The sequence below is a fragment of the Hyperolius riggenbachi genome, chromosome 2 (genome assembly GCF_040937935.1).
Source record: "Hyperolius riggenbachi isolate aHypRig1 chromosome 2, aHypRig1.pri, whole genome shotgun sequence".
Taxonomy (NCBI): domain Eukaryota; kingdom Metazoa; phylum Chordata; class Amphibia; order Anura; family Hyperoliidae; genus Hyperolius; species Hyperolius riggenbachi.
In genome coordinates, this window is record NC_090647.1 from 546,507,486 (window position 1) to 546,523,356 (window position 15,871).

At 46.4% G+C, this 15,871-nt stretch overlaps 1 protein-coding gene across 1 annotated transcript; it reads left to right on the top strand.

Annotated features, from left to right (window-relative positions):
• The first annotated feature begins 5,525 nt into the window (after positions 1 to 5,525).
• LOC137545284 (zinc finger protein 418-like) lies at positions 5,526 to 11,008 on the top strand. The gene is made up of 3 exons (XM_068266397.1): positions 5,526 to 5,586; positions 8,241 to 8,468; positions 10,806 to 11,008. The coding sequence occupies exons 1-3, from the start codon at positions 5,526 to 5,528 to the stop codon at positions 11,006 to 11,008; spliced, it is 492 nt and encodes a 163-aa protein (XP_068122498.1).
• Positions 11,009 to 15,871: the final 4,863 nt, after the last annotated feature.

Consider the following 15,871-nt stretch of genomic DNA (forward strand, 5'->3'; position numbering starts at 1 on the left):
CCTAGATCACCAGGGAAGCCATATGGGGAGGGGGAAAGCACTAAGTACCAAGGAACTATATAGGAGAGGGAGGGGGCCACTAGACACCAGGGAAGTGTATAGGGGAAGGAGGGGGCCATTAGACACCAGGAAAGTGTATAGGGGGAGGAGGGGGCCACTAGACACCAGGGAAGTGTATAGGGGTAGGAGGGGGCCACTAGACGCCAAGGAATCATATAAGGGAAGGAGGGGGGCACTAGATACTAGGGAACTGTATAGGGAATTGAGGGTAACTATTTGACACCAGGAAACTATATAAGGGAGAGAGATGGCCACTAGACATTGAGGTTGGCCAGCGACTTGGTCCCAGAGCTAAATTTCTGCCCACTTTGTATTTGAGTTCGACACCCCTGTTCTAAAACAATCCGAACTTTATTTGGGACAGAATGATTATAGTCATATTACACACATTTTAGTGTTCAAATATTACACACATTTTGACTGATGCCATTTACAGAAAAAAAAAGTGCCCTGTGACAGATGATGGGCAAAAAGACCACTGGCAAGCAAATAGTGCTGATTATTGACAAATGACAGGTTGGCTTTAAAGGATACCCGAGGTGACAGTGACATGATGAGATAGACATGTGTATGTACAGTGCCTAGCACACAAATACCTATGCTGTGTTCCTTTTTTTCTTTCTCTGCCTGAAAGAGTTAAATATCAGGTATGTAAGTGGCTGACCCAGTCCTGACTCAGACAGGAAGTGACTACAATGTGACCCTCACTGGTAAGACATTCCAACTAGCAGAAAAATGGCTTCTGTGAGCAGGAAAGAGATAAAAGGGGTCAATAGTTTGTAGATTTTAGCTCTGGCATACTTAAATGAATGTGTCATTGAGCTAAAACAGTTAAAACTTAAAAAGTAGATTTAAACATAAAAAAAACTGTGGAATATCTTAACAAGTCATTTTACGAGAAGGAAGATAGATACAATTGTTTATTTTCGCCTCGGTGTCCTTTAATGACAAGCTAATGCCACCGAGAGACAGATGCTGATGACATGCAGATTACACAGACTGGCAGATACTACAGAAGTGCAAAATCCTCAGAGACCGATTCCAGTGACTGGCAGACAGCTTATGACCATCTCTGAGATATGTTTTTTGTCATACATACATACATATGTATACCATCTGGTGATTAGGATTTATACTCATTATCATCTAGACGTAGTGATCCCACCTATGATTGTGGGTACGATTATATACTTGTATGATAATTGTTATATGGATTTATGAACTGAATCTCTGGCCCAATTTTAAAGTGCACCTGAACTCTTGCGCAGGACAGAAGCCAAACATAGAGAAATGCACCCTGTGTGTACTTAGAGAGTTTAGCCTGTCTAATTCCCACTCATCTGTGACTAATCACAACTGTAAGATGTTTAAGAGGATCTGTAACATTAAAAAATTCCCCTGGGGGTACTCACCTCAGGCAGAGCCGGATTAAGACCACACAGGGCCCCAAGCAGAGCAATAAATTTGGGACCCCCCTCCTCAGCCACCCTGTTGAAAGGATGCCCCACCCAGTATAGGTAGCTGAATGTCCCCCTACTATAGGTAGTAGCCAGATGTCCCCCCAGAATATATAGCAAGACAACCCCCCAGTAAAGGAAGACAGATGTTCTCCAAGTATAGGTAGCCCACTGACCCCCCCCCCCCCCACTATAGGGAGCCAGATGACCCCCCCAGTACATATAGCCAGCTGTCACCCCCCCAGTATATGTAGCCAGATGTAAACAGATGTATGGCAACTTTAATTCCCCAAGGCTTATTTACCCCCCCCACCCCCAATTATGTCCTCCCCTTCACCACCATCTCTACTAATCCCTCAAATATGCCCCTGTTCCATCTCGGATATCCCCTCCCTCTTTACCAGACCACCATCTCCCTCAGTCAGGTAACACATCTTTACTGGCCTCCCTCCCGGCACCATGATCCTTGCCTCACTAATGCTAATTTCCAAAGTCTCGGTACCCCTCCTTCCTTCACTGTTTTCACTCCAATTCCCCCCCCCCCCCCCCGGCCCCCTTAACATCCATGCCTTTTTGGTGGTCAGTGGCAGTGAATCACTGCCTGCCCACGACCCACTTCACTATAGTATGGAACCCTATAGGCCACATCCATACTCAGTACTGACAGGTGGAAAAGCCATTATGATCCGATCATTGGGAAAGAATCTGTCCGTAACAATTGATGCATGTATGGCCAGCTTTAGATTATGGTTTCTAATAACAAGATTGGAGAGAGGAGAGAGAAAGCAAAGCAGGTGGTTTTGGTGCGCGGCGCTCAGCACCGGTTACCCAAACCAGGAGCCCCATAGCAGCAATAATATGCTGCGCGGGGCGCTTAAGGGTAATTCGGGGCTCCGGTGATCGCCATACCCCAAATTACACCACCCTCAGAGTTGGGATGACTTGGAGGGGGAAGAGTATTTAATACTGCCGGGGAGTATAGTGGCAGCAGGAAGAGCCGTTATTTGGCGCTAAGGGCCCTCAACTCACCCGCAGCGTACAAATACTAAGGGCTCAGACACACTATAAGCGATTTTCTGAGCGCTTTTAGCCATCAGAGCTTTCTGAGAGTTTTTTTTTTTTAAAAAAACCTCAAATTGACTTACATTAAAATCATGGTAAGATCGCGATCGCAGTAAAATGCTTATAGTGTGTCTGAGCAGAGAAGGGGAGTAACAGTAAGGAGAGAAAAGCTGAAAGCTGATTTTCTCAAAAACTTCAAGGACTTTTTTAAGATTTTTTTCCTTGTTCTGACTGTTCTCCTTAACATACCCTGCAAATTTGGTGATTCTGGCATGTATGGGGGTCTTGCTATTAACCGCCATTAATATAGCTTTCATACTTATTTCCTTTTAAACAATGCACATTGCCTGGCTGCCCTGCTGAGCCCCTGCCTCTAATACTTTTAGCCATAGACCCTGAACAATCATGCAGATCAGGTATTTCTGGCAAAAATGTGACCAGATTAGCTGCATGCTTGTTACAGTTGTGTGATTCAGGCACTATTGCAGCAAAAGGTCAGCAGAACGGCCGGGCAACTGGTATTGTTTGAAATGAAATAAACATGGCAGCCTCCATATACCTCTAACTTCAGCCGTCCTTTCCTGCTAGTAGTTGTATGCAGCTGTGAATTGGACAAAATCAAAATCGACCAGAAGTCTTTTTGGATTGGCCCAATTCTTTTCTGCAGACAAACTATGTTAAATATGCAAAGTTGGAACTCTGCTCAGAAAGCCCTCCATGGACCCAAACACTAGAAGCAGCTAGAGAACTGTCTCCAACCTCCCCTTTTTAGGCAACATTTTTGAAAAGGCTGTCTACTACCTCCAGCTTTAAGCCAGACTCTCTGCAAACAACATCTCTGACCCTCTACAATGTGACTTCAAGAAGCACCACAACTAGAAACAGCCCTCATGTACCCCTCCAATGACCTGCTCATGGCCAGAGACAGAGGCGAGTGCTCCATCCTGATTCTGCTTCAGCTCCCCACAGCTTTTGATACAGTTGACCATTAAACCTTATGCAAACTCTCTGCTGCCTAAAAAGAACTTTTTTATATAATATTATTTATATAGTGCCAACATCTTTACAAGTGATGTACAGATTATATTAGCTTGTCACTAACTGCCCATCAGAGGGGCTCACAATCTAATCCCTACCACAGTCATATGTCTATGTATGTATCTTGTCTATGGCCAATTTTCTGGGAGGAAACAGGAGTGCCCAGAGAAAACCCACACAGAAACTGTGAGAAAATAAAAACTACATGCATATAGTGCGAGATTTGAACCAGAAACCCAACATTGCAAGGCAAGAGCGCTAACCACAACACCACTGTGCTGCCCATTAAACATTTCCAACACTCTGAACAGGAAGAAGAACACTCAGCTGTCTGAATTCTCTGTTTTTTAAACAAGCCTTCCTTTGCTACTGAAACATTTCCCACACTCTGAACAGGAAAAGGGATGCTCACCGATATGGATTATCTGGTGTTTCAGAAGCTCTGCTTTATTACTAAAGCATTTCCCACACTCTGAACAGGGAAAAGGAAGCTCACCTGTGTGGATTATCTGGTGTATATCTAGGCTATTACTCCAAGTGAAATGTTTCCCACACACTAAACAGAAAAACAGATGCACCCCCACAGGCACATAAGGAAAGGGCACCCACAGAACCTTGCCCTGTGACACCCCTGCACTGCCTCACATTGCCCCCCCGTTGAGTAGTGGTTAATGTGAGACAGTGTAGGGGTGTCAGAGGGCAGGGTGCTCTGGGTGCCCTGTGTGCCAGTGGGGGCGGGCAGAGTACTGTGGGGCGGTGGGGAAATGGGGGCAAGGGGAAGCTCAGAGGTGGAAAGATCTACAAGTGCTGATAGCAGTGTGGGGCTTCCTATACTAAGTATTACAATCTCCAAAACATCTTTGAAATACCCTCCAGTACCCCCTATTGGTCCTTTAACCAACCAATGGGAATCCTCGCAGGGGTTAATGTGTGACCGCGCATGGGGTGTCACAGGGCTGGGTGCTGTGGGTGTCCTTTCCCTGTGTGCCAGCGGGGGTGCAGAACACCTGAAACATCCAGTGGGTGTGCATCCTCTTTTCTGTTCAGTGTGTGGGAAATATTTCACTTGGAGTAATAGCATAGATAGGCAGCAGAGAATTCACACAGGCGAGCTTCCTTTTCCCTGTTTAGAGTGTGGGAAATGTTTTAGTAAAAGAGTAGAGCTTCTGAAACACCAGGTAATTCATAAGGGTGAGCATCCTTTTTCCTGTTCAGAGTGTGGGAAATGGTTCATGGGCAGCACAGTGGTGTAGTGGCTAGCGCTCTTGCCTTGCAGCACGGGGTCCCTGGTTCAAACTCCAGCCAGGGCACTATCTACACAGAGTTTATATGTTCTCCATATGTATGTGTGGGTTTCCTCCGGGCACTCCTGTTTCCTTCCACATCCCAAAAACTTACAGATAAGTTAATTGGCTTCCCCCTAAATTGGCCCTAGAGCATGATACATACATAGGGTAGGGATTAGTTTGTAAGCCCCTTGGAGGGACAGTTAGTGACAAGGAGCTTGTGAAGATAATATAATATAAATACTAAATAATAATAATTTACAAAAAAAGTTCTTGTTAGGCATCAGAGAGAGCGCTTAACTACCTAACGACCGCGTCACGCCAATGGGCGTGAACTCGGCGGCAGCCCCAGGACCGCCTAATGCCAATTGGCGTCAGGTCCTGGAGCCGGCTACTGCAAGAGATCGCACGCATGCTGCGTGCGCATCTCCTGCTCAGGGGGGCAGAGCTCCGCCCCGCCTTCAGTCTCCGAGCGGTGATCGCCGCTCTTGAGACTGTTAGGCGGTGAAACCGCTGTGTTTACACTTAGTACAGCGCTGGGATCAGCAGCAGCGCTGTACTGGGGACAGCCATGTGACAAATGGTTAAGATGTCCTAGTCAACTGTATCAAGCTGTGGAGAGATGAAGCAGAATCAGGATGGAGCACTCGCCTCTGTCTCTGGCCATGAGCAGGTCATTGGAGGTGTGGAGGAGGGCTGTTTCCAGCTGTGGTGCTTCTTGAAGGCAGATTTTAGAGGGTCAGAGATGTTGTTTGCAGAGAGTCTGGCTTAAAGGAGTCATCAGGTTATAATAGGTCTTCCCGATCTACTATCCTAGGTACTCAAAGTTGAAAGCGATGGGCACATCCAGTATAAAAATTGGAAAAATATTTTTAAAAACTTGTATGCAAAAAATACAACAGCTACAGTTGCTGGGAGAGCAAGAGGAGGACAAGCATGTACAAGATGTCGACAGCTGTTTCGCACTCCTCAAACGAGTGCTTCCTCGTTTTTTTGTATACCCCATAGGGACTATGATGAGGAGGAGGAGGTCGTGCGTAGCATCACCTGCAAGCGTGGTCATCGTTCTGGACCAGGTAGTAATAACATTCTCCTCTCTGTCCACAACCCCCCCCCCCCCCCCCCTTCCCATTGGGATATTATTACGTGTCTGCTTGAGCACTTTTTCGAGGGTGGGAGAGTTTTTGTGACCCTGGCTCGGCTACTCTGTTTATTTAAATAATAGACAGCCACAGCTGTCAACCTGTGTAATTGTACCCTTGTTGTCAGGGATGCTAGTGTCTCTTTTTTTTTCCCCAATGAGGGCGTAACTACGCCCATACACTCGTAGTGGGTGTTGAGCGTGGTAAACCTCTTCCAGGGTCACATGAGGGGTTGGACTCCCATAGGTTAGACTGCCCACGTAAACGAGGTGACGTAGCGCCGGCGGTGCTCGCTCCCGATTGGTCCAGCAAAACGGATGACCGCTTCCGGCCCGCTCCTTCCGGCTTGTGGAACGCAGTTGGCGTCCCGGAAGTGCAGTAAGCGGCGATGATGGGTGCGCTCTGTCTGACGTCCTCCTCCCTCCGCTGGTCCACCTGGAAAATGAGGTATTTAAGGGGTGACATAGGGGGGGCTCATTTGTCCTGAGGAAGCACTCGTTTGAGGAGTGCGAAACAGCTGTCGACATCTTGTACATGCTTGTCCCCCTCTTGCTCTCCCAGCAACTGTAGCTGTTGTATTTTTTGCATACAAGTTTTTAAAAATATTTTTCCAATAAAGGCTTTTTTATACTGGATGTGCCCATCGCTTTCAACTTTGAGTACCTGGCTGAGTGGAACTGTCGTTTGGTTTGGAGCACTCCGGGGAGGCCCAGTGAAGTAGCCCAGTGCACCTACTCCCTCTACATACTTCCCGATCTACTATCCTTGGTCTTCCTCTAGCCCCTTGCAGCTGACATGTCCCACACCGCAGCTCCGCTCTTAGCCACCGGCCCGGGGGCCCCGCACGGTGTCTCACCAGGCGTCCTGCACTGTGCCTGCGTGAAGTACCACTGTCAATCAAGTCCAGTTTGGCCGCAGTGTAATGCGCAGGTGCAGTAGTTCTGTGCCTGCGCAACATGCCATGGACTACTATACAGTTGGAGATAGCCAGCCTTTTCAAAATGTTTGCCTAAAAAGGGGAGATTGGAGCCAGGTCTCTAGCTGCTCATAGTGTCTGGGTCCATAGAAGGCTTTTTGAGCTGGTGTCTGAGGATTCATTCTATTAAATAGCTAGGATACAACCCCGCTCACAGGGAACAGGTGTAAAATACAGGTGCAAACAGGTCAGCGAATTTGAACATGGTGAAGGTCTATGTCGCAGATAGTCTATCAGAGGTAAGGGGGTTGTATAAAGTCTCTTCTTCACTAATTTAGGTGAAGTTACATCATGGTGTTAGGTTAATTCAAGTAAGACATTAGCGATGTTCCTGTGCAGAAGTGTTTAGCTATTAGTCTGGTTAGTGCTGGCAGTGGGCAAGTTATAGCTAGAGATTTTCAATGAGATGCAAATTATTCCAACACTGCCTTACAGTACTCTTCCCACCCCCACTGGCACACAGGGCAGGGCACCCACAGAATCCCAGCATCCTACACTCTGAACAGGAAGAAGAACACTGGCCTATCCTAATTCTCTGTTTTTAAACAAGGCTTCCTTTGCTACTGATACATTTCCCACACTCTGAACAGGAAAAAGGATGCTTACTGATATGGATTACCTGGTTTTTCAGAAGCTCTACTTTATCACTAAAACATTTCCTGCACTCTAAACAGGGGAAAGGAAGCTCACCTGTGTGAATTATCTGATGCCTATCTAGGCTATTACTCCAAGTGAAATATTTCCCACACACTGAACAGAAAAAAGGATGCACACCCAGGAGATGTATCTGGTGTCCTGCCTCCACACTGGCACACAGGGCACCCAGCACTTGCAGATCTTTCCACCTCTGAGCTCCCCCTTGCCCCCATTTCCCCACCGCCCCACAGTACTCTGCCCACCTCCCCCCCACTGTCACACAGGGCACCCACAGCACCCTGCCCTGTGACACCCCTACACTGTCTCACATTAACTCCTACTCAGCAGGAGATTAACATGCAGCTACGCTGAGTAGTGGTTAATGTGTAGCAGTGCAGGGAGCTGTGAGTGCCCTGCCCTATGTGCCAGTGGATGTGGGCAGAGTACTGTGGGGCAGTGGGAAAATGGGGGCAAGGGGGAGCTCAGAGGTGGAAAGATCTGCAAGTGCTGGGTGCCCTGTGTGCCAGTGGGGAGGCAGAACACCTGATACATCTCCTGAGTGTGCATCCTTTTTTCTGTTCAGTGTGTGGGAAATATTTCACTTGGAGTAATAGCATAAATAGGCAGCAGAGAATTCACACAGGTGAGCTTCCTTTTCCCCATTTAGAGTGTGGGAAATGTTTTAGTGATAGAGTAGAGCTTCTGAAACACCAGGTAATTCATAAGGGTGAGCATCCCTTTTCCTGTTCAGAGTGTGGGAAATGTTTCAGTAGCAAAGGAAGCCTTATTAAAAAACAGAGAATTCAAACAGGTGAGTGTTCTTCTTCCTGTTAAGTGTGGGAAATGTTTCATGGGCAGCATAGAGGTGTAGCGGTTAGCACTCTTACCTTGCAGCGCTGGGTCTCTGGTTTGAATTCCAGCTAGGGTACTATCTGCACGGAGTTTGTATGTTCCCTCCCTGTCTGTGTAGGTTTCCTCCCTAATCCCAAAGACTTACAGTTAAGTTAATTGGCTTCCCCCTAAATTGGCCATAGACCATGATACACACACTACACAATACATACAGATATTTATGACTATGGTAAGGATTACATTGTGAGCCCCCTTAAGGGACAGTTAGTGATAAGGAGCTTGTGAAAATGTTGGCGCTATATAAATAGTAAATAATAATAATTTACAAAAAAAGTTCTTGAGCATCCTTTTTTTCTGTTCAGAGTGTGGGAAATGTATCAGTAGCAAAGGAAGCCTGGTTAAAACAGCAGAGAATTCAAACAGGTGAGTGTTCTTCTTCCTGTTCAGAGTGTGGGAAATGCTTCATGGGCAGCACAGCGGTGTAGTGGCTAGCGTTCTTGCCTTGCAGCGCTAGGTCCTTGGTTCAAACCCCAGCCAGGGCACTATGTGCACAGAGTTTATATGTTCTCCCCTTGTCTGTGTGGGTTTCCTCCAGGCACTCCTGTTTCCTTCCACATCCCAAAAACTTACAGATAAGTTAACTGGCTTCCCCTTAGATTGGCCCTAGACCATGATACATACATAGGGTAGTGATTAGATTGGAGGGACAGTTAGTGAGAAGGAGCTTGTGAAGATGTTGGCAATATACAGTATAAATACTAAATAATAATAATTTACAAAAAAAGTTCTTGTTAGGCATCAGAAAGAGCGCTTAAGATGTCCTAGTCAACTGTATGAAAAGCTGTGGAGAGATGAAGCAGAATCAGGATGGAGCACTCGCCTCTGTCTCTGGCCATGAGCAGGTCATTGGAGGGGTAGATGAGGGCTGTTTCCAGCTGTGTCGTCTCTTGAAGGCAGATTGTAGAGTGTCAGAGATGTTGTTTGCGGAAAGTCTGGCTTGAAGGAGTCATCAGGCAATAATAGGTCTCCCCGCTCTACTTACCTGGGGCTTCCTCCAGCCCCTTGCAGCTGACATGTCCCACGCCGCAGCTCCGCTCTCAGGCGCCGGCCTGGGGTCCCCGAACGCCTGCGTGAAGCGCCGCTGTCAATCAAGTCCAGGTTGTCCGCGGCGTAATGCGCAGATGCAGTAGTTCTGTGCCTGCGCAGCACGCCGCGGACAATGTGGTCTCGATTGACATCGGCGGCTGCAACGTGGGACATGTCAGCTGCAAGGGGCTGAAGGAAGCCCCAGGTAAGTAGAGCGGGGAGACCTATTATTGCCTGATGACTTTTTTACAATTGGAGATAGACAGTTTTGAGGTTAGAGACAGGTCTCTAGCTGCTCATGGTGTCTGGGTCCATGAATGGCTTTTTGATATGGTGTATTAGGATTCCACCTTTTAAATAGCAGGGACACCTCCCTGCTCACTGGGAACGGGTGTAAAATGCAGGTGCAAACAGGTCAGGGCATTTGAACATGGTGAAGGTCACAGGTAGTCTATCAAAGTAAGGAGGTTGTTTAAAGTTTCTTCTTCACTAATTTACTTGAAGTCACACCATGGTGTTAGGTTAATTCAAGTAAGACATTAGTCATGTTCCTGTGCAGAAGTGTTAGCTTTTTTAATCTGGTTAGTGTTGGCAGAGGTCAAGTTACAGCTAGAGTTTTTTAATGAGATGCAAATAATTCCAACTATGCAAATTTATCACAATTTGTGTGCAGATTAGGATTGGGCCAATCCAATAGACGTCTGGTCCAGTGGCGTAATTAAGGAGGTTGGGGCCCCAGTGGGAGTTTTACATGGGACCCCGAGCACTCTATTGATATTGAGCCCCAAAAACCTACCAAGGACATCTGCAGAGACAGAGAGGTGTAATCAGAGTAAGGAAATGGTTTGTTAAGGGTTACTACTATGCAATGCACATATAGAGGTGTTCATTACCAGCATAGCTTCAATGCAGAACATCTTTGAAATCCCCCCCAGCACCCCCTATTGGTCCTTTAAAAAAATCAATGGGAATTCTCAGAGGGGTTAATGTGTAGCAGTGTGATAGTGCATGGGGTGTCACAGGGCAGGGTGCTATGGGTGCCCTGCCCTGTGTCTGGGAAGTATTTTCCTTGGAGTAATAGCCTAGATAGGCGGCAGAGAATTCACACAGGTCAGCTTCCTTTTCCCTGTTTAGAGTGTGGAAAATGTTTTGGTAGCACTTTTGATACACCAGGTAAATCATATGGGTGAGCATCCTTTTTCCTGTTCAGAGTGTGGGAAATATTTTAGTAGCAAAGGAAGCCTTAAAAAGCAGCGAATTCAAACAGACAAGCATTCCTTTTTCTGTTCAGAGTGTGGGAAATGTTTTAATAGCAAAGGAAGCCTTGTTAAAAAACAGAGAATTTGGATAAGTGAGCATCCTTTTTCCTGTTCAGAGTGTGGTAATTGTTTCATGGGCAGCACAGTGGCATAGCGTTTAGCACTCTTGCCTTGCAGGGCGCTATCTGCATGGAGGTTGTATGTTCTCCCATTGTCTATGTGGGTTTCCTCTGTACACTCTGGTTTCCACCCACATCCCAAAAATATAAAGATAAGTTAATTGGCTTCCCCACAAATTGTCCCAAGACTATGATACATGCCCTACACGATATATACATAGATATATGACTATGGTAGGGATTAATAGGGATTAAATTGTGAACCCCTTTGAGGGACAGTTAGTGACAAGACAAAAAACCCTGTACAGCGCTGAGCTAGATGTTGGCGCTATATAGATACTAATATATAAAAAACGGATGTATATGTATGTGCCACCATCAGTCGAAAGCGCCCTTACCGATTTTGAATGAAACTTGGTATACAGATCTCTTATTACCTCAGGAGATATGATCTGGGGGTCTCATGCCCCCCCCCCCCACACACACACACACACACACACACAGACACACACACACACACACCTGGGCGAAAGTACAAATTATAATTCACTCATTTATGTCAATGGGAAAAATATTAAAGGCTGCCATTCTTACAGTAATAAAGCCAGAGTCCCCAATCTTGGCACAGCTGGTCACTTGGTTAAAAATTGAGGAAAAGTGGGTGGAACATAAAACAGCCAATCAAATGATCTTTCATTTAACATGGGAAAATGTACACTGCAGCCATTCTCGCACTGTTAATGGCAGGGTTCTGAAACTTGGCACAGTTGGTCACTGGGTGACTGGGATTAATGTCTAGAAAAGTGGGTGGAGACTACAACAGCCAATCAAAGTTCACTTATTGGTTTAAAAAAAGGAATATTTAAATTGATGCCATTCCTCCACTGTTAATGGCAGAGGCCTCAAACCTGTCAAGGTTACAAAAAGTGGGTGGCGCAAACAACAACCAGTTGGGAAATTGTAAACTGCAGCCATTTTCACACTGTTAGTGGTAGGGTTCTCAAACTTGACACAGTTGGCCACTAGGTGACTGAGATTAATATTCAGGAATGTGGGTGAAGCATACAATCAGAGCCGGGACAAGGTCCTCCAGCACCCAAGGCTGAGACACCAAAACACCCTCCCACCCTAGCCATCACACACTGATTGCTATTAGACTAAGAGGTGCCACAGGGCCCACAACCTCCCCAACCTCCCCAACACCTTAATATCTAGTTATCTGGCTTGCAGTCACTGCTATGTATCCCCTTTTCTTATTTCTTTCTACTTCAAATACAATTAGGAATGACAGCTGAATGAATTGTCCGCCCCCTCCTACACTGCGCCCTGAGGCTGGAGCCTCTCCAGCCTATGCCTCGGCCCGGCCCTGCATACAATAGCCAATCAAAATTCACCTATTGATTTTCAGGGAGAATATGCAAATTGCTGCCATTCTTGCACTGTAAATGGCACAGGCTCCAAACCTGCTATAGTCGGTCATTGCATGACTGCAGTTCAAATTCAAAAAAGGGGTCGGATCCACAAAACAGCGAACTGATTTGTTTGCTTGATTTCAATGGAATTTTTTTACTTTATTTTTGGGGGGACATCAGCATAGTTTTTGCCCAGCCTTAGATACACACTTCATCGCAGTGCCCCTCTGGCATTTGGGCCTTAGTTACATCGTAGTCTATTTTAGCTTTATTTGAACTGTGAAATCTAGCTAATATTAGCCTTCCTACTGTATATAATTTGTAAATAAAACAGAAAATAAAAAGAGGAATATTGGATCCCTAATCCTCACACTACACATTCCATTCACGTCCTCATTCACACTTAAAGCAACCATATGATAAGGCGGTTGGCGGTGTACAGCGGCGTCCTCCTCTCCCAACTGTAAGTCTGGTTTCTCTCACCATATTCACCTTATTCAGCATTTGCACTTTTGGGCACCCTCTGAATGTGTGTTTTTCAGAACAATTCTCTATTGATTGGTGTTTACTCTATATCTGGGACACATGATTTTCATGTCCTAGTCTATTTGTCACATAATTGGATAGTATATCCTTGGCACCTATTGCAATTTGCACAGTTTTTATGGCCCCATATTTTATAATTGTTTAATTAGAGGACCACTTGTTTGATTAAATACTTGGAGATACAATATAATATCTATATATATAATAGACTAAGTGCCTCAACCTTCAAACAAGAAGAAGAAGTACTTTGCATGAGAAAATTTATGCGTGCTCAAACACCAAGTTTAAGGCCTCTTTTCCACGGACTGTTGAGCTGTGTGCTCAGCAAGCAGTTACCAGGCAGCAGTGAGCAGATACCAGGCAGCAACACGCAGTTACCAGGCAGCAGCAAGCAGTTATCAGTCAGCAGTGAGCAGATACCAGGCAGCAACAAGCAGTTACCAGGCAGCAGCAAGCAGTTACCAGGCAGCAGTGAGCAGATACCAGGCAGCAACGAGCAGTTACCAGGCAGCAGCAAGCAGTTACCAGGCAGCAGTGAGCAGATACCAGGCAGCAGTGAGCAGATACCAGGCAACAATGAGCAGATACCAGGCAGCAACAAGCAGTTACCAGGCAGCAACAAGCAGTTACCAGGCAGCAACAAGCAGATACCAGGCAGCAGCAAGCAGTTACCAGGCAGCAGCAAGCAGTTACCAGGCAGCAGCAAGCAGTTACCAGGCAGCAGCAAGCAGTTACCAGGCAGCAGCAAGCAGTTACCAGGCAGCAGCAAGCAGTTACCAGGCAGCAGCAAGCAGTTACCAGGCAGCAGCGAGCAGTTACCAGGCAGCAGCGAGCAGTTACCAGGCAGCAGTGAGCAGTTACCAGGCAGCAGTGAGCAGTTGTGAGAGTTTGAGAGCCATTTCACTGCCTATTCACAGTCCATGGAAAAGAGGCCTTACCCTAGCAAGTCTGACATTGCAAATCTGGCCTAATTGGCTATTCATGAGGCAATGCTCATGCAAATGCATGCACAAACCAATACCACAAAGCAGTCACCCTGCTACATGCTACATTAGCACTATCCGGCTTAGTGCACACCAGAGCGGTTCGGCAGCGTTTTGCGATCCACTTGCGGCTGCGGATACGCTTGGGTAATGTATTTCAATGGGCTGGTGCATACCAGAGCGGGAGGCGTTTTGCTGAAATGCATACTCCCGAGGTGAGGCATTTTTTGGATTGTGGAGGGGTTTCTGCCTCCAATGTAAAGTATAGGAAAAACGCAAACCGCTCTGAAAAACGGCAGTTCAGAGCGGTTTTTCAGGCGTTTTTGTTACAGAAGCTGTTCAGTAACAGCTTTACTGTAACAATATATGAAATCTACTACACCAAAAACGCTTTACAAAACCGCAAAATGCTAGGTGACATGCTACAGAAAAATAAGAAAAAGTGTTTCAAAATCTGCTAGCATTTTGCGGATCTGCTAGCAGTTTTTGGTGTGCTCCAGGCCTCCAGGAGCGCCACGGAGAGGATTCCCAATGCCCCCTTTTTATACAACTGGGGGGACCGCAGGGTCCCAGGCTCTCTCACTGCCTGGAAACCACAGCGGCACCCCGGAGGGGGAGGCTGGGTGGCATGGACGACCCCCCCCCCCAAGTGTGGCCAGCGCCGGGGAGAGCCGTCTGCACCCACCTCCCAATATTAAAAACAGGCACTTACCTTAACGTCCATTGCGTTCTGCTACATGCGCATTAATTTGGGGGCACCACATGAGAAAGGAGAGAAGCATGGGTTACCCCGAGCTTTAGAGCTCAGGGCTGGCTCACATACAGCACTCCAGAGGGGGGGGGGGGGGGGGGGAGAACAGGCGCACTCACTCCAGGGTTCACACCACCGGAGCAAGCCATCCACCACCTGCCTCCAAAGGATACAAACTGAACAAAATGCTTTCCATGAGAAAATTAATGCTCATGTAGCAGAACCCAATGGACGTTAAGGTAAGTGGCTGTTTTTATTATTAGGAGGTGGGTGCGGACGGCTCTCCCCAGCGCTGGCCACGCTTGGGGGGGCTGTGCCACCCAGCCTCCCACTCCGGGGTGCCGCTGTGGTTCCCAGGCAGCGAGGGAGCACTTTGCAGTATTGGTTTTTTGACCCTGCATAGTTTGGCATGCGAAAGCAAATGCATATTTGCATGAGCATTGCCTCATGAATAGCCAATTAGGCCGGATTTGCAAAGCCAGACTTGCTAGGGTTAAACTTGGTGTTTGAGCACGCATACATTTTCTCATGGAAAGCCTACTTTTTCTTGCTTCAAGGTTGAGGCACGTACTCTATTAGATAGATAGATGCGGCGTATGCTACGACGCGGGTTGGCTAGTATTATATATCTTACCATTTTTGGTGTGAGGTCTTACAATACGGATATGTGTTATTATTATTATTATTATTGTTCATGTACACCGCTGCTATCACCCTTTGGTGAATTTTAATATTGTTTTTAATTGTGTTTGCTTATCATCAAATAAACATATTGTAATTTGAATTATATTTGGAGTGGACTGGTGCTGCATATTGGGTACTTTTTCTCCCTTCTTTTATTTATGACTCATTCACACTTACACTATTCTCTAACCTTCCAACCGCCTTACACTGTACATTTACAATATACAATACAATAACATTTCTATAGCGTTTTTATCCCATACTCAAAGCGCTTAGGCTCTCTCAGATTCAGTAATTCGTAGTAGGATGAAGTATCCACACAACAAAAGTTATAATTCTGCAAATGCCAAACTGAACAGGTGGGTTTTCAGTCTGGATTTAAACATGTCCAGAGATGGAGCTGTCCTGATCTGTTGAGGTAAGGAGTTCCAAAACGTAGGAGCGGCATGACAGAAGGCTCTGGGACCAAAAGTTTCCAAGTGGACTCTGGGTATGACTAGATTATTAGAACCTGTGGATCTG

Coding starts and splice junctions, on each gene's coding strand:
- LOC137545284 (XM_068266397.1), top strand. CDS start 5,526: ATGAAGCAGAATCAGGATGGAGCACTCGCCTCTGTCTCTGGCCATGAG. Junction 5,587..8,240: donor CCATGAGCAGGTCATTGGAG/GTGTGGAGGAGG, acceptor TTTTCTGTTCAG/TGTGTGGGAAATATTTCACT. Junction 8,469..10,805: donor AAAACAGAGAATTCAAACAG/GTGAGTGTTCTT, acceptor TTTCCTGTTCAG/AGTGTGGGAAATATTTTAGT.